At 36.5% G+C, this 22,477-nt stretch overlaps 1 protein-coding gene across 4 annotated transcripts in view; it reads right to left on the bottom strand.

The window, feature by feature from the left end:
- The window catches only part of DGKH (diacylglycerol kinase eta), a 152,452-nt gene that overhangs the window by 31,690 nt on the left and 98,285 nt on the right, over window positions 1-22,477 (bottom strand). For 3 of the 4 annotated variants that reach the window (XM_069880709.1, XM_069880728.1, XM_069880719.1), the window contains exons 4-16: window positions 21,786-21,890; window positions 21,328-21,460; window positions 14,465-14,571; window positions 13,199-13,324; window positions 11,949-12,051; window positions 10,712-10,874; window positions 8,224-8,332; window positions 7,776-7,915; window positions 6,260-6,344; window positions 4,329-4,414; window positions 2,780-2,879; window positions 2,082-2,358; window positions 1,506-1,634 (exon numbers count right to left, since the gene is read on the bottom strand). In XM_069880709.1, coding sequence (XP_069736810.1) covers window positions 1,506-1,634; window positions 2,082-2,358; window positions 2,780-2,879; window positions 4,329-4,414; window positions 6,260-6,344; window positions 7,776-7,915; window positions 8,224-8,332; window positions 10,712-10,874; window positions 11,949-12,051; window positions 13,199-13,324; window positions 14,465-14,571; window positions 21,328-21,460; window positions 21,786-21,890 — 1,663 coding nt within the window. The remainder of the gene's footprint in view (window positions 1-1,505; window positions 1,635-2,081; window positions 2,359-2,779; window positions 2,880-4,328; window positions 4,415-6,259; window positions 6,345-7,775; window positions 7,916-8,223; window positions 8,333-10,711; window positions 10,875-11,948; window positions 12,052-13,198; window positions 13,325-14,464; window positions 14,572-21,327; window positions 21,461-21,785; window positions 21,891-22,477) is intronic. The other variant, XM_069880737.1, reaches the window with a different exon arrangement.

The following is a 22,477-nucleotide window of genomic DNA, read 5'->3' as shown; positions in this document are numbered from 1 at the left end:
TTAATATGCACTCTATTTCACACATATCCAATGTATGAAGAATAATACAGTTCCCCAATAACTGTAGAAATTGTATCACCACGAAATAAGGTGGTAATATATATTTCTACATATGATACTTGTGTATTTTTACTTTATTATATATTTATGGCAGTAGGATTGGTGCATCCATAGGATCAGCATCCTCTATAAGCTACTACTGAAAATGGAACCAACAAGCATTGATTCCTGTAACCACGGTAAAAGGAGAGGGGCCAAGGAAGAGACAATTACTGAATAAAGTCTGAAATCCATTCCTGGATAAAAGGAAATGTGAGATTCTGAATTCACAGAAGCCCCAAGAGACTAACATCCTAAGGTAGAAGGTACCAACACAGGCACCAGCTTCAGAGCAGAACCTCATGAAGACAACACCTTTTAAACATCTTGGTGTGGGTTAGGCTAACAGAAAGATGCAAATCCCAAACAACTCTGTTCATTTTGTCACAGAAAGTTGCTCACTAGACATCCAGAGGATGGCTTTTGCTGTTTACCAGCTACCACTGTTTCTCCATGACTCACAGATTATCTCGAGACCTCACCTGCAGTGTGTCACTGCCCACTTTGGTAATATGTTAAAGACTGAAATTTCCACCTATAGTAAGAAGCAGCTTTCCTAAAATTACTATGCAGCTTGAGACTCTTAAAACAACCCTGGCACATGAACTACTAGTGAACATAAAATGCAGTATTGACGTCTGGGATGGGAAATGTCTCGACAGGACCTCTGGCTGGACTGGCTTGGTGTCAAAACCAAGGATAGGAGGAAGTAAGTGAGGGTCCCGTACATACAAATTGTCCTTCCTTCTTGCACTGCAGCCACTCACCGGCAGATTTCATAAAGGACACATGAAGGAGAAATCTTCCCCTATCATTTAAACATGGGAATTAGTACTATGCTATTTCAAGAGATGACTATTCTCTCAATATCATTTTACACACAGTAACCAAACACTGAATAGCCAAAAGGAAAGCCTAGTGACAAAAGGGGCTCTTAACTTTATGAAAATGCTACCTTTCAAGCAAGTTGTTTCAACCTCAGATCACTCGATATTCTGATTCCTTTGTACCGTTATTTAAACAAATAATATAATAATACAACCAGGTTCTTTCTGCTGCCTTTTAAAACCCATCATGGACTACCCACACTGCCTTCCTGTGGAGCTTCACAGTGGGGACAGGATGATGTTCCTACAGGAAAGCAGCAGAACTTAGGAAGCAGCAGCTGGTAATGTCATTCCAGCCAACAACAGACTAGATAGGGTGCTCTACACCATGGAAAGCAAGAGTAGCTTGGTATAGGTGCATGCTCTATGGCTTGCTATACAGGGGTCAATAGCAGCAAGGAACTAGCGGGAGTAATGACCAGTATTTGGGACATTGATGCATGAAATTTTTCATGGGAAGGAGCTCTACGGTATCGAAGACAGCATAATTCAAGATTATTACATTCCTAATTCACTCACTTGATGGGGACTCAAGTTCCTTTGTATCTTCCTCTTTTTCCTCTTCTTTGGATTCATCCAATTCTTTGCTATAATCTACTGGAGACTGGTTGACTTGCTCTTCACTATGAGCATTCTGCTCATCCACAACTGGTTATTAAAAAAAAAAAAGTAATTTTCAAGATCTTTAAAGAAAATCTGCATAAATGGAAATATTAGCTTCTCTTTCCTGTAGCTTTAAAATATTAACATAAGATTTCTTTTACCAATTCAGTGAAAAATAGCCAAATAGTTTAGCAATCCTTTGCCCATGGATAAAGGTTTGCTGCCGCAAATTTTCATTTTGTGGAGGACAAGAGTTACAGAAGAAAAATAGTTGCATATGTGCACATGCATGCATACATATGTATTCATATATGCAGACAGACAACCATCCAAACAAGCTGTATTTCTTTGCCTTGCAGCCTGTAATAGGCACATAACTTTATCTATGTAACCATGTAGAAATCAAGCTTTAATAATGAGGATTATGCTAGAAAATAAAAAAAGCTGCACTCTTATTCTACCATCTAGGATCAAAAAGTTGCTGGTGTGCACCTTTTTCTGCTTGTTCAATGATTTGCCTCACAGCCTTCTTCAAGCTGTTTGCCCGGAGCATTAACTGTTCCCTTGGTTTGAAGAGTTTCTGGGTGGAAGACTTTGAGATACATTCCGCTAATTGCTCTTTACTTTCAGACAGGGATTCCTCACTTGAAAACTCCTCTGGTTCTTCTTCCACAATGGGAGGAGCGATGCCTGTGAGCATAGGAGCAGCCTGGGCTTCTGTGTGAAGAGCCTGGAGCAGTAGGTCTAGCTTCTCATTTAGCTCAGTGCACTATGACAAAGTTGAAGAGAATACACACGCACAAAACAACAGTGAACATAAGAACACCTTCAGGAAATTAAGTACCACATTATAGGGAAGAATCTAATTTTTCCATGTGGCAGGATTTACAGTTGCCTGCGTCTAAGTGTCTACATAATTGTCTACATAAAATCCAGACCCAGGCTCCACATTTTGGAATATCAGAGTATAGACTCATTGAGGCTGGAAAATACTTCGAATACCATCAAGTTCAACCATCAGCCCAACACCACTGTGCCTACTAAACCATGTCATCAAGTGCCACATCTACACCTCTAGGGATGGAGACTCCACCAATACCCTGGGCATCCTAGAGAGGTTTAAAAATCAAACACCCGTGAGCTATAACACAGAATCACAACTTTAAACCAGAAAATAGTCATTGTCTTACTTTAACGGCCATGGCATCAGCTTCCTCTGCATTTTCCATTGGTCTTTCGTAAGTCTTGCCTATTTTGGCAACAAAGTCCTTTACAGTTTCACATAATATTCTTAAGAAAAAAATAGGAGAGGAGGGAACTCAAATGAAATGACATGGATATATTTTGAATATTAAATTCTTATGACAACTGGTTTATGTGCATACTGCTATACACCATTCTGTTTGGAAACTGAACTCTGTGATCGAACTTACAGAGCAGATTATAGCCTTTCCATGGCTTGCCAAATTCAAGCAATAAGCTTTACAATAAGAACTCATCTTTCTAGTTAAGCCTTTGCACACACTGTATCTAAGTCTCTTATTTCTAAGAATTGAAATAGCCTTGACTCCTGTTACTCATTCCCTTGCTTGTACACCTTCCATACCAGAGCTGTTAGCAAACTTGCCTTTGTTAACTTCAAACACAGACTTGCAAACTCCCATGAGGAGACAGAGCCTTGAAGTCATGGAGAAAATCTACTGACTTTATTGGGGCCCTTCTTAGATGAAAGCATATGGCCACACATGTCCCATTGCACAGCTCATGCCTTTGAACCACAGCTGACCCTGAGGCATTTCTACGCAAACTACAGTGACTGCAATTAATTTTGCTTGTGTAAATTGGAGAAAGGCTTGATTCTTTTTGCCTACTCTGCAGACAGACAGCAAACTTACTAACAAGGTGTGGATAATTGCTTAGTACTGTTCATTTGGTTGGAATTTACTTTACAGAAACTAAACAAATTTAACAAGATACAGACTCAATTTAGAATTTGGAGCTACAATAATATCCTACAATTTAATTCTCAAGATGTGCTATGTATACTTCAAAAATGAAATTTTATTAACTTTCTTTTAGAAGAAAAAAAATAAGATGTGATGACATTCAGATGAACATTCTGCCACTGGTCTTTGCCATACTACAAAATATAAGTGTTTTTCACAGAGAAGGTATACACAGAGTACGTTTGATTTCAGATGAAGTCCATGATTTGCCAAGTACCTGAATCTAATTTTTAAGTGTTACAGTTCAGGGGAAAAAAAACTGTTGTCTGAGGCCACTATTTATTGAATTGACATCGACAGAGCTATGACGAAGCTACCAAGCTGACGTTCTGCTTCACATTGTTGAAGTTGTTTGATGTCTTAATGATATGGATATTCATAAAAGAAAACAGAAAAAATGTAACATGAAGTAGATCCCATATTAGCATTAGTAACAATACATTTCATATTTAAGCTGCAAACTGATTTAGAGTGTTTTAAAAAACATTGTATATTAATATTATGTGATTTAAAAAAAGAAGTTGACGTATTTAGAGTTAAGCTATCCATTACAATTGTACCATGTAATAATTTTCCAGATAAAACCTCCTCTCTGAAATATATACATCAAAACATATTAATCCAAGGCAGCTGGGCTTACACAGAAAATCAAGCTTACACAGAAGGTTATTATAGTGATGATGTTACACAGGGGATTTATCCCACAAATCATACATAAAACCGATCAACTCACTTGGCAGATGATATGACAACTGAATGCTGATCAGAATTGAGAATTTTTGCGAGATGAGCAGCAACTGAGTCCTCATAAGCAGATATCTGAAAACAGAGCAAAGGCAGGCAAAGATTTAGAATGGATCAAATTCTCATCTTCACGAACCTGTCTTAAAACAGGCATGGAATCAGACCTCAGAAAATTCTAACCGAATTTAAATCTAAAGCTAAAAATAGAAGCAGTTCCAAAATTTTATGATGGCTTCCTTTAAGAATCTCTTACAATCTATTTGTATGTTTTTCCCCTTGATATCAAAGGTAGATATAATGCTCTTTTTTTCTCTCCTAAAACCGTGGCTTAGTTGTAGAACTCTGACAGTAATTCAGTTTTCATTTCAAGGGAAGAAAACTAATATATAACCATTTGATCTGTAAGAATGAACTACTGCCGTTTAAAAATCAGCATAAAACTTCTGGAATCAAATCAAGTCTCCTGAAACTGGAAGAAATAAAAAGAAAAATAATTGGACATATACTTTTATTTTCTTTTTTGAACTGCACTTTAATACATTTCCTACTGTAAGGTTTATCATTCTTTTTCTGGAATATCATAACTCAAGAAATTAATAAAAAAACACTAAAAGAGAGATTGAACAGGCTATTCAAAAGAAAACAACTTTCTGCAACTCAAATAATGGCAGGTAACTACAGCCTACAGAACTGATTTTTCAAAAACAGGTTCTATACAAGCAGTTCCTTCTATTTTCAGGAGGGGATAAATTCAGTTTCAAAGCCAGAACTAGCTAGAATAAGATGTGTATTTTTTTTTAAATTACAACACGAAGATACACTTCAGAATTTTAACAGTCCAGCAAAATCAGAGAACATAAAGATTTGGTCTGACACTGGAAAGAGAGCTGTGTATAAAGCAACCCGCTGAAAATCTGTCAGCGGAGTCCCAGCCTTTTTGCACCTCTGTATCCAGCAGTCTGTCAAAGGTTATAACCTCCTTGCCAATTAAAACAGCCTGAATTCTTACATTATTCAAGAATCTGCTGATTAATAATTGCTTCTCAAGTGTTTTTGAGCTAACATTGATATACGTTAACTTTCTAAAGGAATATATTATTTTACAACTTTTAGTCAGGCTTTTCATGCCAATTACTTTGATTAAAGCATCTCATTCTCCTTCAAAATGTAAACCTCATCAGACAGTACCAGCACAAATCTAGTCTGACAGACTAAGCTTTTCTTTGAGGCCACTTAAGATTTTGAGCTCTCTGAAAAAAACAAAGAGAAAGCTGCGTGTTATCACCTGTTATAACTCACTTTTAAAAGCTGCAAAAAGCTTCTTTATTTCAGAATACAACTCTTGCCTTCAAAACACTGAGTTTTTTCAATGCTTATTGGAAACTGAAGATAGCAAAACATTTTGGTTTTATATACATATATATTCCTGTATACTTTTATATATATTATTATAGTATAAAAAGCTTTATTTATAATAACATAATACAATATTACTGTATATAAATTAATATATGAATAGATTATTACCTAAAGTAATTATCAATCTAAATATAGAATAGTATGGTGTTATACAAGAATTAAATATTATATTAAATTCTTATATATAAATTAATATGTAGTACCTGTAATATATAAGGTAATATATTAATATAAGATAGATATATAAAAACAAAATTTCTCAGGAAGAAATCTTTCTGACTGCTCTGCTAAAGACTCCCTCCTTTCACTCATTTTTGGCAAACAATACAGAACTGGGCACAGTAATTACTTCAGATATATGCCATGAACAGACTTTAATTCAGTTCAGTTAGAAGATCACAAAACATCTGTTTCTATTTTTCACACAAGTGCCTCAACTATAAATGTTTTCATCCCAGCGGCTCAAAGTTAAGTTTATGAAACAACAAAACAAAAGTTCACCTGGCATTCTTCTGACTCCTCTGCAGTCACTGGAAGAATAGAAGGCTTTACTGGTAATTTCAATTCATATGACATGATACTCCACCTGAAAGACACATAGAAGCATTTAGGTTTCCAGATTCTTAGTTAAGTCTTTTCTCTAACATATCACCAAAACTCAAATTCATTGGCACATCACAGAACAGTATGTTAAAAACATAAAAAAATAGGCAGCTTTATTTTCAATTGTAAGCAAATTGCACATGGATAGAAGTAATTAAGATATATGATAGTAATTTGTTTTATTGCTCAGATTATTTGCTAGTGATATGATGATAAGTCTTCATTGTGAACAAATCACAGGACATTCAATGCAGGCAACAAAGATTTTTCCCGTAAAGCATTCACAGTACAAAAGAATTTGTGCAACCTAATTGCAGAAGTCAAAGGAGAACAAATATGTTCCAAGAAAATAAAAAAATAGCTTTTCATCTCAACTAGGGAAGGCAGGCATAAGAATAAAGCAAATGGTGAAGTATTTTCATTGATATACACATTTTTTTCCCCAAGTAAAGCACAGTACAGCCAAACATGATTTAATAATAGAATCTTTCAGAATGCCCAGGCCAACATTACTCCTAAAGATCAGTAACAAGCATATCCCTACATATTTTGCTGTGAAACAATCAAATAGTCTGCAGAAAAACTTAAAATAAAAAAGGACTTATTTCTCAATTTCATTTAAAAAATCCTAAATAAAATCTTCTTTGACTACATTCAAGTGTTTGTAACTAGAGCAAGAACAGAAACAACCATGGAAGAAAGACACAGACCAAGATATACTCCTCTCAACTACAGTGCTACACCTTCTTTATAACAATATGACCACCACCATCTCTACGTTTCGTAAAATCACGATTGCTACTTTGCTTTATGGATGGAGTGGGGAGATCACTTGCATTTCACTAAGAAAATGCCTCAAACAGAAGTATTAGTAGTGGATCAAGCTAAAGATCCAGTTAGCCTAGGAGCTAACTGATGTATCAGGAAATTTTATGAAGGTTGAAAGCAGATGATGTGAGTTCTCCCTACATCCAAGGAGAGAGCGCTCAGGTGTAAAACAGCACCTAAATAAAGATGCTACTTTCAATTTAATAGCATGTATGGAGTCCATGAACTGCCCCAAACAGTTTTGAATCTATACAATTTCTTAATGCTAACAACTTCTTGTAACAGGCAGTTATGCAGCTTCATCAGCTATGCAATACACTGTCACCTTCTGTTCATCTTGGGACTGCACGCTTCCCCATTTCATCAATTGCTTTCTCTTCTGACTCTTCAGGTTAAAAAGAACGTTGAAGACGTGCTCCACTTAGTGCCCCATTACTAACTCGGCTTTCCTCACAATTATAATCTGCATCCTAAAAACCCAAACCACTGAACTTTAAGTCTCTCAGAGGAATTTAGGCCATCAGAAACCCAAACAAATACAATTTGAATCTCATGGTAAATCATGTATGTGCATATTCAGGTTTACCTGTCTAGCATTTTTGTGCTGGCTCGTTCTAGTTTCTCCAAGATCTGAGGCAGTTGCGTATCATCATCACAGGATCCTCCCCATCCAAGGACACGAGCAAGGTCGTTTCCAGTACCAAGAGGTAACACTCCTAACTGACACTGAAACATAATACAGGTGCACATCTACTATTGAAAATTATAAAGAAAAAGTACAAACTACTACAAATGCTTGTTATTTCAAGCAACAAATGTTAATTATACAGCTGATGTCCAAAGCTTGTAAATCAAATTGCGCAATCCCCATACAATTTGTCTTGTTTATGCCAACGAAATTTTTCATTTAACAGTAAACATTGAGGAGTTTGGCCCATATACAGATACATGACAAAGAACCAATTCAAGGAAAAGTAGGCATGCAAAATTAAGTCTAGTCAGTGTACTCAAGGAAAGTAAGCATACACACTTGCCTGTTTGTGCAAGCTGAGCTTATCAATTTCTGACAAGACCCAACCCACGCTTCCATCACCACCACACACAAGAATCCTGAAGTTGTCAAACTTCTGAAACAACCGCAAACTGCAGAGAAAACCCAGCTTGTTAGAGCCAGTCATGTCCATCAGCAAGACAACAGTTATATTCAGTAGCAATCATTACATGAAAATATGGTGCACAGCACCTTTATGGTGGTTCTTTTATTGCTCTGGGGTATGTGGATATAACCAACTACTTAATAAATCTGCCTGCATCCAATCAACTGCTGTACATTTTACTTATACTGACATTTCTGATAAATAACATGCTGAGTTGTACTTTAAAAACTTCTCTTGATATTGTTTTCAGGATTTCATTCATATTAATTTTATTAATATTTTTTTTTAAATTCTAAACTTCAGCAGTTGACATTTCAACTGCTCTACGCTTCTCTTTTCAGCCAGAAGCACGAGGCACCAAAGGGGAGGTTTTCAACAAGAGGTTAAGACACAATGACAAGGATGTGCTCCACAACACAGGTGGGCTTCTTCCAATACAAGACTAGCCAAATGCAAGGACAGTTTGAGGTAATTATTACACATAAGGTAATTGTAACTATATAAAACAAGTAATACTATCATTTCATTTTAGATCTTTTCTGCATCCTCCTTTTGTTTCCCACGGCTCTTCCTCCTGTTCTCTGACTTTAACAACTACAGGATACAACATTTTGGCAGTACAGAAAAGGAGGATAAGAGAGACAGACAAGTAGAAAGGTGAGAGACAGAGGAAAGGGGAATGAGATGTGAAGAAACGGTCAAGAGGTAAAAACAACAGGGATTTAAACTTAAACAAATAAAAATTTGGAAAGTAGAAACTCTTAAAATAATAAAAATAAATATGTTTATTTTTAAAGCATGTTATTTTCCAGAATATGTATAATCTCAGACCTATCTCAAAAAAGCAACACATTAAGATCACAGTTTTGAAGCATTTCTATTTTTTTTTCTAAAGAAAACAATATCACTTGTTTAAGAAAGGCAGAAACCTATTCAGAACTACAGATGCAGATTTTTAAGCAAAAAATGTCGATACCAGTACAATTTCTCCTACCCTGAGAAAAGGGAGAAAACCCCTCAGAAATATAATCTCTCAAAGAATACAACTCTTCTTTTTAGATTAACTACGAAAAAGCAGGTATCAGCACGACCTGATAGAATAACTGCAAAGGACCTCTTTTTGGAAACCATTTGGGAAAAATATTTAACAGCAACCGATCTGACCTACAGCTAATGTGCAAAACAAAGGGAGCCCTCTGAACCATGCTGCTTGTAGGTACAACTAGATGAAGCAAGAAAGTTTGCAAACAGACATATTTTTCAGACTGCCCTCTCTCAAATATCGACTACAATTAAGATGACCCCTCCTTTCCTTTATCTGCCATTATAATTACACGTACAAAATGTTAGTTGAAAGGGACTTGGCTTAAATTCAGATTTAAATCAGGGTTATAATGAAAATAACATTAAAACTTAAAAAAGTTAATATAATGTGTCCATAATACAATACTAATTACAAAAATCCACACCTGTATTCCATTATACTTGTATTTGCTGTTTGAACTAATTTTTTTTGGCATTTGTTTAATCCACATTTTAATCATGCAAGCATAATTTTGCATCTTGAAGAGTATAAAAATTAGTTTTTCTAGTTTCTATAGCTGATACTAACAGGCCATTTAACCAAATCACTGCCTCTGAGTTACACAATGGAAAAATGTGCATGAATTCAATGTGCAAAGACGGTTGGATTGTGGCCACCACTATACAAATTTCATCCTTATCTCTCCAATAATTAATCCTGGATTTTACAGAATGCCTGAAGGCTGTATTTGTATTCTTGCTCCAAGTTTTTCAAGATGCTCATTTTCTTGACCATTTGCATATGTTGCCTAAAACCATATTTTGAACGTAGTTTTCCCAAGCGAATGGTTTTAGTGGACTCATCCATCACCTGCTGCAGACTCCTCCACTGACATTTGCGTGCAGAATTCAAAAAGATACAGAGTACATTTAGACAACTGTTTTATTCCGTAGCTGTTCACCACTAAGTTACAGGAATATCTGAATTATGCATGTGAAATGGAAGAAAAGCACCTGTGCTGTGGTTCAGGAAAGCATTTAAACATTTGTAATGGTTTTGAACCTTACCAGTTAACAGAAGTCAAAGCCAGACAAAAAAAACTTGGGCTGATGGATTTCAGTTTTGAATTTTCAAGTGAGTTTTTCCAAAAAGAAAATATTATCCTACAATCCCTTCCCCCGCCAGCATTCATCCTGAAATGTCATTATCTATTAGACTTTAATTAGGAAGTCACAGCAGATAGTGGTGATAGAATTATAGCAACAAGGGGACAACACAACAGTATGCTTTGCACTGAATTCCCTTGCAAAAAGGATTGCTCAAGATTTCCAAGGTCATTACCCTAAGTGAGGTCCACCATTCATTAAATCGAACACCTGAGCTGGATTTAACGACTGTTTGAATCGACGAAGAAACTTTACTCCCTGATTGTCTCCACTCTTTGAGTTAACAAAAACTAAAAGAGGACTGGCACAGGATGGCGGGCATGTGGCTTTCCAGAAACCTGTGAACATAGTTAGAAAGAATGAAATAAATAAGGCTTTCTAATATGAACAACACAAAAAGAAATCATGGACAAGAAGAAGAAAGGGATGAAGGACAAAAGAAGTACATTTTATCATGCATCGTGTAAATGCTAAACTGAATATTAGCTCTGCAAGAAAAATACTGCTGAAGATTTACCAGTTCATTTTTTTCTTTCCAGTATTTTCAGTGTCTAGACTTAGTAAAATCCTGAAGACAATAGCTTTATTGGTTTTCCACACTGAAAAAGTTTATTAACCTTTAAGAATACTTTTCAAATCTCATGACATAAATATATATTTCAGTTACAAGTGTTTGGTTTTAAATCTGATTTTTCTTTAACCTTATTGGATTGAACTGGATCATCCACATCTGTAAGACCTTTCTAAGAGTCCTCAGAGATTTTAAAAGTTCCTGTACTCAGTTGCTCCCAGGTGAGACCTTGCACAAGACCTTTTTACTCAGACTGAAGTTATACTGTCATTGTAATGGAATCACTGAACAACAGACCTCCAGCTGTGATCCGAAGCTTATTAAAATCAATGCATTACAGCAGACTTTCTACAAGGTCTTTAGTAAGTAGTAATAATGGACACTGTTGCCATTAGTATAACCAGTCCATGGATGTATTTGTTTCTCGGCAATGCTTCAAAAGCAGACATCACAGGTATAGGTTTTGACATTCGTTTCAGGCAGTATTAAAATGACTATGTTGTCTCCCATCACTAAAAAAATTACTAAAGCTACAAATAGGAAACTTGGCACCGAAGCAAGCTAATTTAATTCCAAATTATCATAATGTATAATTTAAAATAATAAAATAAGGTTTGATTATTTTCTCTAAATGCCAAGAAAAATAATTTCACATATGGAACAAACTTCCAGCACGAATAATAAATAACAGCATGATGCTCTGGTCTAAGACACCACACAGCAAGTAAATAGAGTGCATTCACCTGCTCAGCAGAAGGATTTTAGCCTTGTTTAGTTATATAAATCTCACTAGGCATTGCAAGTCCAGAGCTACCACTGAACACACTACAATACTACGTACCATCAGAGTCTATACTGTTTAGAGCTGTTGGAGGTATGATCGATACCTTACATTGGCCAAGTGGACATTTACGAGGATACAGATCTTTACAGGCAGTGTGAACCTATAAAAGAAACACAAAATTATTTGCCTACAGTGGAATTTTGGGGTGAAAGCATAACTGATACAGTATGTAACAAAAATGCACTAATAAACATTTAGGTGTGGAGGGAAGAGGAGTGAGTCTGGAAAAGAAAGACATATGAGTGTTCAACCACAAAGGCTTGCTACTCATTCCTCAAAACATAAGCTTCATCTTCAGCAACCCCTATAGCAGAATCATCCTTTCAAGGGAATCACCTCCATGCACAAGCAAGGCAGGACTAAATTCCTAGCAGCCCACATCTGTGCTGGGTGCACATGCAACGCAATAGCTCTGTATAAGCCTGGATGTTCCAGAAGACTTATCTGCACTAAAGGTAGCACATCTACCATGCCAGACCAACCTGCCAAAGGTGGGTACTATAAACTATGCACTGCAGAGTTCTCTTATGTAGTTACTGGAAAAACAGGCACACACAGAGGTGCTGCACTTCACCTAAACTTCAAAGCACCTCTGGAGATGCCAATCATTTCCCACTGTCCACACACAAAGTCTCAGACACCTACATGCTGAAAGGTTCAACAATGAAAAACCTGCTTACTTTCCACTTCTGTAGCCTAGCATATGGAACCCATCTCCTTAGACAAGCTAAAAATAACTAAGAGAAAACTGTACTTGGGAGAAATAGCAATAGCATATTATAGCACTTCAGTCAGCAATCTACAGAGTGTCCTAAAGAAGAGAGTTTCAAGATTTTGCAGTAATAAAAATATTTTTACATTAATATTAATAAATATGAGTAACTATTAACATTACTAATATATTATTACACCAGTATCTATGATAAAAGAACCAAGAAAGGAACATGATAATCAGGCATATGGAACAGGCGTCTGAACCTGCAGCTATCTGTTAGGAGCAGGCAGAGAAAACACATTAGATGACATCACCTATTAAAGAAAAGCTGCATCTGTGGGCGTATTAAAAATTAACTGAAGTAAGTATGACAGTCATGACAAATGACGAACATTAGAGAGACTCGAGTTTGCACAAGCTGCCTGCTCCTACTTAATCCAAAAGCACGGTTATGAAATGACAAAATAAAAATAACGGCGAGCAACAATGCTGGCAAAATCCTTGATGCTTGGACGTGATTCACTGCACCTACCATAGCTTTACACCAAAGGCACTTCCAATCCTGCAGGCGTAAAACACTGCCACAAGTCTTGTCACAGACGGCGCATTTGGCACTGACAGGCAGATTACCCTCTAACCACTGGTGAGGCATAGCTATCTGTGAAGAAGTAGTCATAAAAGTTAAATACTCATAAATAGAAATTAGAGGCTTTTGTCTCAAATGTAGGTGGATTTAAACTACTTCCCACAGTTCTACCCTTTCATCAAACAAGCAGGTATGGCTGACCAGGATAACTGACACTGATGCTCACAAGGCAACAGCTATGAATGTGGACTATGATGCTGTTCCACATGGCACGTGGAAAATGTGACATCTGAAGAAAGGAGAGACATCTAATTCAACTATTTATGGCACTATGGTAGCAACTAACCACAAAATAAGGGGGTAATTAAATCTAGCAACTTAGTCATACAGGTAAAGACCCTTTCACTTAATGTTCAATACATGACACAAACCAATAAAAGTAACTAAAATTCAGAAGAATAAGGAGGACAGTAGAACAGTTCTGTGGCTTTACGTACCCCCTCAGTCACCATGGCTGGTAAGCCACACCTCTATAAAGCAGTCCCTAAATGCAGGGGAAGGCTTTACCCTGTGCACATTTTGTCCCATTAACACCATGTACAACTCCAAGTACAGATGGAATGATACTAACAGGCGTGCAATTCAGTACAAAACTTCTAGGAGGAAGTTTCATGCCAGTGGCATGTACCTAGTTATGTTTGTAAAAATAACCCACCTATCACAATAAACCTCCGAAAAGCTTTTTTCTTCTCTCCTGCTAATTTTAAGATTTCTGCTTTTATTAGTAACAACCCCACTACACCCTGCCCCTCCCCTCACTGAATTCCGGGAAGACTCCTGGGGAACAGCTATCAGCAAGGAGGGCACAAATTAGATTGCCAAACAGCATGGTAGCAGCATAAAATACCACCTTTGCTTAAGAGCAGTAGGAAGTCCTGGGAGAAATTCTCCAGCTTTAGAGTTTCTCTGCATGAGGCCTTTAAAATCTTGCAACACAGCTGCAATCTAGCACCCACAGATACTAAACTTGTCTCCTGAGATAGGAATTTTTGTTCTAAACACCTGTTAATCTTTGAAAATCATTCAGGAATACAAACACCTACCACTGACTTCAATGGGTCACGTGGCTGTATTGGTACTCTTAACCTTCTTTTTTTTTTCCATAAAGAAGAAATAGCTCTGAAAAATACTGTAAATATGAATAGTACTTACACCATCTTCATCTTCAATGATGTCTTTTCCAATTGAGGCTAATGTAGTCCATTTGCAGTTATTTGTTGCTCGGACAGCACATCTTTTATGTGCTTTGAACTTACACACTGGAAGGCACACAAACACGCACACTATGTTATTTGCAATATTTTAGTGACACATATCTTTAAAAAAATTAAACACAGATATTCCATAAAGCAGCCAAGTAGATGTCACACTGTTGCACACATGACACAAGCCAACTAAAAGAAAATTCAGTTCATAATCACTCCAGATTTAACTCTCTAAACTGGGTTTCAATGCTTAGGTGTATGCCATGTTAAGTGTGCCCTCAAATCCACTTCGGTCCCCATTTTTCAGGCACAATGCAAAGTACTAAGGTACAAATATATCTTTAACTGTGTTTTTTTTCTTTCTATCCTTCTAGTGACACAACTCAGATACCTGGTTTAAATTTGCAAGAGGTGGCAGGACAGTGTTTCACAGAAGTATGTTGCTTCAAGAGGTCAGTTTCTTTGCTCAATGGATCCATTTTGGGTACCACACTATGTTTGTTTTTTTTTTCCAGAAGCTGAGAAAGCGAAGGGTTAGGTGATGATACATTTATTCAGGGTACTGGTGGTTATATCTTCCAAGAGGTTACAATAAGTGACAAAGAGACTTATTTCTCATTGGATTACTTATTAAAAATCTACTAATTGGAATACTCAGCACAAGTGTGTATGAGCCTGCACAAGCAGACACTTTGACACTAATAACTATTAGTATTTTGTTCAACTCAGTTAATATGACCAGTTAATAATACCATATTAGACCAAACAGACTGATGCACCCAACTGTGGACACTTCTGTTACTGGAAGTGCATGACATCACTCTATTTGGAGTGCATTATATAAATTATTTTGGCAAAGACCATTAAAGGTTTATGAGAACTAGCTAGCAAACCAGAAGTAGTAGTCTCTTTCCAAGGAAACTATCAAAAACTTTGGCCCATTGCTTGTCCACCATTAAAAAACATTAAGCCATGGTACAAAAGGTCTTGTGAATCATAAATTTCTCATTTTAATTCCCTTGATCCATCGCCAGATCAATTTAAAAAGTGAATTGAGACTGTGTAAGCAACATCTGAGTTTGAGAGCAATCCTCACTGTTCTGGGAGATGTGTGAAAGCGTGCTCTTAGCTCACAGAAAATGAAGGAAATGGAAAAGAACTTCTGCTGCTTTTACCGTAACTCTCCTGGTCACTTCAAAAACCAGCACTTATAGACCCAAAGTGTACAAATACCCCATATTCCTCAATAAACAGAGTAGGCTCCAGTTTCAAAACAGCTCAGCATTATATTGTGTGTTTGCCAACCTACAGTGGTTCCAAGCATCTAAAGAAGTGAGCTTGCACGGAAGGACAGAAATAAAGGCTGCGTTTTCAAGTGATGAGCTTTCAGAAGTTTTGCCACTTGAATGTTCTGGTGAAGACATGCCACTAAATTCAGCTTCCTACTCATAAATTATATATATTTGGTTTTGCCACACAGATTAAAATACACCAGATCAGGGATGAGGAGCAACATCAAATTCCAAATTATGAAGACATAACAAAGTAAGGGAATTTTCAAGTCCTATTGAGCTACAATTCAAACAGATCTCAGGAACCTCCGTTCAACCTCTGCTCTCGCAATAAGTCAAGGACTAATTCAAAGCCACGATCTAAAGAGCTACAGCAAGCTACATCATGGATGGAAAGTGGCAGCTAATGTTTGCTTTGTGGGTACAGTAACTTACCCAGTCTCAGATCAGACTTTCTGTATGGCATCCCCCTGCAACCCTGATATCATCTAACAATCATTCATGCTACTCTGAGCATTAAACATTACCCAAACCAATAACCTTAAGAAACAGATGTAACTCCAGGACAATATACACAGCAGTACAAAAGAGATGGGTATAGAAAGGAAAAATATAAATCAAATCTCAACCTCAGTTACCACTATCCCCTAATTTATTTTCTCTTAGATGACACTGTATCCCACTCACGAACCAGTCTGGTATCCAAAATCTTTTGGAAACATGCAGACATATTGCTAAACATCAATTGCCATAACTTCACCAATGAAAGTTAAAAGATGAGAAAAGGAAAAATTTAGCCAAACTAAATCTAGAATATGCACAGAACATTATTTTAAATTTTAATTTTCTGTATAAATGTTTCTAGCTGGAATATGAAGCAGGTCTCTCAGAAAGCCAATCAAAAGAACTGCTTAATTAGCAAACAGTTGTCACAGTGGTATGAACATCTGCTGTCAGACACAGTAATTAAATCTAGAGATATTATTATCTATAATGAAGAAAAGTCAACATTAGTGAACACTATCAAATGTAACACTTATTATGGAACACTTCTGTCTCGAAGGGCTTTCATTCTAACCACTCATCAATTCATTCAACTACATTGGCTCAATTCTTTTTCTGCCAAAGATGCTCAATTCTTTTTCTGCCAAACTTATCACTCTATCACCTGTTTCACGATGAGTTTTCCTCAAAGAACTGGCTCAGACTGTTCTTTTCCAACTTCAAAGGCCAAAGCCAAAGTTCTGAAACTGATCTGAAGATCCCTGAGCAGGTATCTATAGTTTCATTTGTGAAGATGGAAGGATTTTTCTTCAGGTATTCCAAGACAGCTGCTGTTTTGTTTCCAAGAATACTATCACAGGATGTATGGACAACTCACAGCGAAAACGGAGTGACTCATGAAAACAGCAACCTAATCTCTCTACAATCTGAAGCTTATGCCTATGTTACAAAGACTAAAATTCAGCAGTTTCTTGGTAGTTTTTACTATTTTCATCCAAATAAATAACTCTGCAAGTTAATTTAATATTAGAGCGCTAAAACAATATTCATATTACAAAGACAAGTACTACAAAGTTACGTTACTCACAGAACTTAAATTTACAACATAGCTTTGCAAGATAGCTTCTGTATGCAGGTGTAAAGTCTTCAGCTATATGATCATATACTTATTGAGAACAGGACCCTCATTCACTACATGCAATGGATGCAACTGGTAAGTATGCAGCTGTGCTGTATTCAGGTTCATAATTGTCAACAGTTAATTGCTTTAATTACCCAAAGCCAATTAAATATTGCTTTTTGGACACCAATATTCATTTCTCCCTGGCCTTTTGTAATTAGTATTATTATTACTACTGCTATTATTACTCTCAGTACTATTACAATTCAAAATTCTTTTTTCAATACTGTATATCTTCAAAGTATTAGTGACATACAAATACTGGTTTGATCAAAAATCTTACTTAAGCTGTTTCCCCAGGATTACCAAGGGGCACAGTGTGATACAAAATCAAAACCTGCAGTTTTTAATTAATCCTTAATTCTGTAACAATAAGCATCCCTTCTTGTCCTAACCACTTCATTCACTATTCACTCTGCAGCCTGTGCAGAAAATGTAGCAAAAATCTGGGAAATAACAATTACTCAAGTAGTGCATGTACAATAACCTGTGCGGTAAGTAAGAAGAACAGGGTTTTGTAGGCAAACCCCTCCAAATCATAATGAAAAAAGACCAAGTGCACCAAGTGCATTTGCAGAGGTAATTTAATCCCCGTGTTTTCTTATTGCTTGACTTTACAGTCCAAAAGTGTTCTTTCAATATTGTTTGTCTGTGCTTTGAAAGTTTCTGTAGATAATGATCTATGGTTTCTTTAGATTTCTTTGCCTAAATATTCCATGTATCCCTGGGTTTACCTGACAACTTCTTAGGCTTAGACTTCTGCGCACACCACAAGGTACATAAAGAAAAAAAGCCTTACTTGATTCAGCCAGTTTGGAGTAATTTCCAGAGTAAGGCAAAAAAATTATCATTTGCCTGTCTTAGTAAAGACCATAGATGAATGCTGCAGAGATAGTCTTTTAGAGCTGTCTAGCCCAACGCAACAAACGGAAAACATTTGAAAGGTAGATTATCTTTTGAGAATACAAAAAAGAAGGAACTTTTGGGAGGAAAAGCATTGCATCTCAAAGGAGTGTATGATTACATTTTTTAAAAGTCAATTGTTTGAAGAGCAGTAGAAAGAATGTAGCTTGGCTTGATACGAAATATTTTCAGTTTGATACACACATGGAGATTCTTTGATTCCTAAAAAGATTCAAATTGACACAATCATTTCCCTAGCAAAGGTATTAACATACTGTCTCTTCCTACACTGTCTTCCGCAGAACTTAAAGGAGTGGCCTACAATGAACTTGAGGAATCTTTGCCAAAGGCTACTGAGAGGGAAGGTACCCTGAAAAGAGAAGGCACTCATCTTATCACCAAAATAAATGAGGCTTGAGTTGTTTAGCGCTGCTGGAGACTGGCAGGATTAAGAGAGTAAAATATTACAGGACTGATCATCTAAGGTATGGTAAGCTGCAAAATATCAGCAATGGGATTTAGTTTTATATTTACCTACAGTTAAGAATTAGACCACAAAAAGTCAAAAGACTCTAAGTTACTTTCAAGATAACTTGGTGTGCTAGTAACCCAAACAAACGAGAGGAGATAAAGCTCCAGTATCTCTTGAGAAGCAGCCTTTCACGTCTCAATACAAGAAATAACAGAGTAGCCTAGGATCAATGACCACACAAATAACTGAATTTAGAATGGATATAAATGCATTCCAAGCTTAAGCAGTGCTAGAGGCTTCAGATGCCAGGCATGAATATTTAAACAATTTTTTAAAAGATCTAATGAGAGAAAGTAGCACAGAACATGTCTGGGGACTCTTAGGACTCCATACTTCCTACATCATCTCCTCAAACAGTGTATACTGCTAACACAGGGTAAGCAAAAAAAAAAAAAAAAGAATTTCAGAGAAAGAAGTAATATCAAAGCAAAATACTCTTCTTGGATTAAGTAATAAAGGATGGTTAACATGAGTTTTTACAGGTATACAGAACTGAGAACTGAGGCACAAGTACTGCAGTAGAAGAGTGAGCTGTCAAACAGTTTGGAATAGATGCATAATTGAAGTTTTCCTTTTATTTTAAAAATTATTTGAGGGAAGTTGTAAAGAAAATAGATATAAATGAGTAACTAAGAAGTAAGAGGACTTAACTTATTAATAGATAAAAGAATATCATAGTACATCACGGTTTAGCCCTGGCACAGTTTGGCAGCTAAATGTGAGCAGCTGTCCTCCTAGTTTCACCATCACCCCTCCACCAAAACACATTATCTACATGTAAATCAATCCAGGTCATACACATGTATGAAACTGTGGACCAGTGAAAACAAATCCAAGCTACCTTCATAATCCATTCATAATAACTGCTGAAAGATCAACATGGAAATATTGATAAATGTAGCACTAGTTTTTAGTAAGTTATGCAAAAACGTGACAAATACGGAAACTTCCTTAGTGTAAAGTTAATGCCAGTATCTTGGAAATTTAAGCCACACGTAAAAGCAAAATAAGACACTGAAAAAACCAGAAAGCAATGAACTAAAACCATTAACATTAATAAACTTACAAGAATAATTCTTGCTAAGCCATCTTTTAAAATAGCTATAATACTAACTTATGAAAAGATAAATACTTCTTGAAAGGAAAGAAGTCTTTCCTTTGTCTGAGCACATATAATTGTATTTGTAAACAGAGGCGATACAACTGCATTTTAGTTAAGCACATGATACTTCCATCTGCCAGTATCAGACATGGACTATAACTTCTTTAGAACTGTCCAAAAGACTTCTATGCAGTAGAAAATATAAACCAGAGAAGCTGAAAGCAACCATGCTACTTCTAATTACTATGAAACAGGTTTGTCTCATTTGTTGGCAACTACACCATTAGCTACATTAAAAGAATGGACAATTCAGGACAGTGAGTTAATGCTTCCATTGTAAGATTTCCTTAATATACGTTATTAAGCTCAGACCTCAAATATTACAACAGCATCAATTACAGAAATGCATTTGCAATTGGGTAACACGTATCCAAAAATTAAGTTTTGAATGGTGTAACTAACTCTTCTTTGGACCATCAGCTATTTTGGTAATTAAATATCTCTACATTTCATATATATCATAAGGTCACACAAACTTTTCTGCTGGACTCTTAACACAAGCAGACTTGTTACCACTTTTTCACAGAACTTGCAGCAGAAAATGAATAAGTTGCTTCAGGTTTTTTATAAATATCTGCCCAATATAATTTCTCCAGATAAGCTTAACACTGCAGTCTTAATCATAGATCCCTTATCTTTGTGCCGGATTTCATCTGTTGAACGATCAAAACGCGAAAGCACCTACATGTCTACCCCCTCACTGCATGAGAGAATTTTTAAAGCAATAAATCTGTCCTCATCTGTCCTGCCTGTACTGCAGGATCAGGCAGCAGGAACAGAGCAAACACGAATTGTAAGCAAAGAGGTCATAGCAGCGAGCACAGCATTAAGAATTTTTATAGACTTTGGGCAGCAACTACCATTATCATTTTTTTTTCCTGAGGAATGCCAATTCTGCAAACCAGTAGGACTATTTTGTTTCACATTTTTGATGAGCAAATCACATAAATCCCATCTTTTCTTGCAAACCCTCCACCCACCACATTCCAAACTGGTCGCTGCAGCAGAAGGAACTGTTCTATGGAGATGAGTTAGAAAAAGGCACTTGGAGCACAAAGAAGGTTAGCCAGATCATTAGCAGTCCCTCTGCCCAAAAGAAAACCACTCTAGTGAAGATTTCTCCCTTCAGGCTTTTTTCTCAACTCATTATTTTCAGAATCACTACTTGCCTTAAACTTTCAGCCATCTGTCAATACGTGCAGCATTATAAACAAGGGGAAGAAAGCATTTCTTTTACCTTCACAAGACAGGCCGTGAGAAGTGACTCCAGAGAGGCTCTCTCTACACACGTTACAGAAGGTAGGTCGGGCATGGGAGCAGGCGTACCAGTTATGCATCCCTGAGAAATGTTCCACATTAAACTGTGCGGTCTAGTAAAGGAGAAGTTAAGACAAATTTGCAAGTACAGAACACAGCTACAGTGACTGAAATTACCTACGGTTCCACATTACTGGGAACAACAATGCAATGTTCACCCTAAGTATTTTACGAAGGGTATTTAGTCTGCTATCCCTCCAAACATCTAAACAAAAGCGTGATAATAAACCGTCATTTCTCCAGCAAAGGTCTTAATACGAAGCTTCACTGATGTCAGACACACTTTCCACACTAAGGAGGATGAATATTCCAGTTCTGTGTCCTGTACCTTGATTTGTTGAGCTAGAACAGATTGCACCAAGATGGATGTGAACTTACCTCATAGTGTTCTCTGGACTGAACAGACTTCAGAGAGCTTATCCAGTCCTCCATTTCTTTTCTGTTCTCAGCACACAATATCAGCCTCCTAAATGGAGTGATTATCTGAAAAAGATAACACATTCTGATTAGTTCAGATTGTAAAAATCATAATAGACTATAATATTTAACATACTCTTTCCTGCAAGATGATGCAACATGAAGACACACCCTAGATCACAAGATACTAAATACTTACAAATATTTTCTTTAATACACTACTGGCAACAAAGGAGTTTGCTTTTCCTTTTTCACTTCCCAAGGTTTGAATCAGGCTTCAGTATAAGTCATTACAATCTATATTCATCATTCCTCCACAGCTCTTTGTCTATGCACCGAGATTCCAATGCTCAAATGGCAGGCACCGAAATTGCTAAAACAACCCTTCTGGAAATTACTAATTGACTGAGATTGCAATCCTATTTCATAACTGCATTATAGCAACTGCACGGTCCATTCCAATTGCGAGAGATCAAAACATACAAAATCAAAAGCCCGGAAGTCTTCAGCAACAACAAAAGCTTTCATCATATTTCTCTATCTCATATACTGATATTAAATTTACACAAATTTAAATGTATATAAATTTAAAACAGAACTTTCTGTATAAAGCTCAGTATTAAAACACATACAGATCTTTTTATAAAGACACA

Source organism: Phaenicophaeus curvirostris, chromosome 1 (genome assembly GCF_032191515.1).
Source record: "Phaenicophaeus curvirostris isolate KB17595 chromosome 1, BPBGC_Pcur_1.0, whole genome shotgun sequence".
Classification (NCBI taxonomy): domain Eukaryota; kingdom Metazoa; phylum Chordata; class Aves; order Cuculiformes; family Cuculidae; genus Phaenicophaeus; species Phaenicophaeus curvirostris.
The sequence above is the reverse complement of the archived record's forward strand: the minus strand, read 5'-3'. Positions and strand labels throughout refer to the sequence as shown.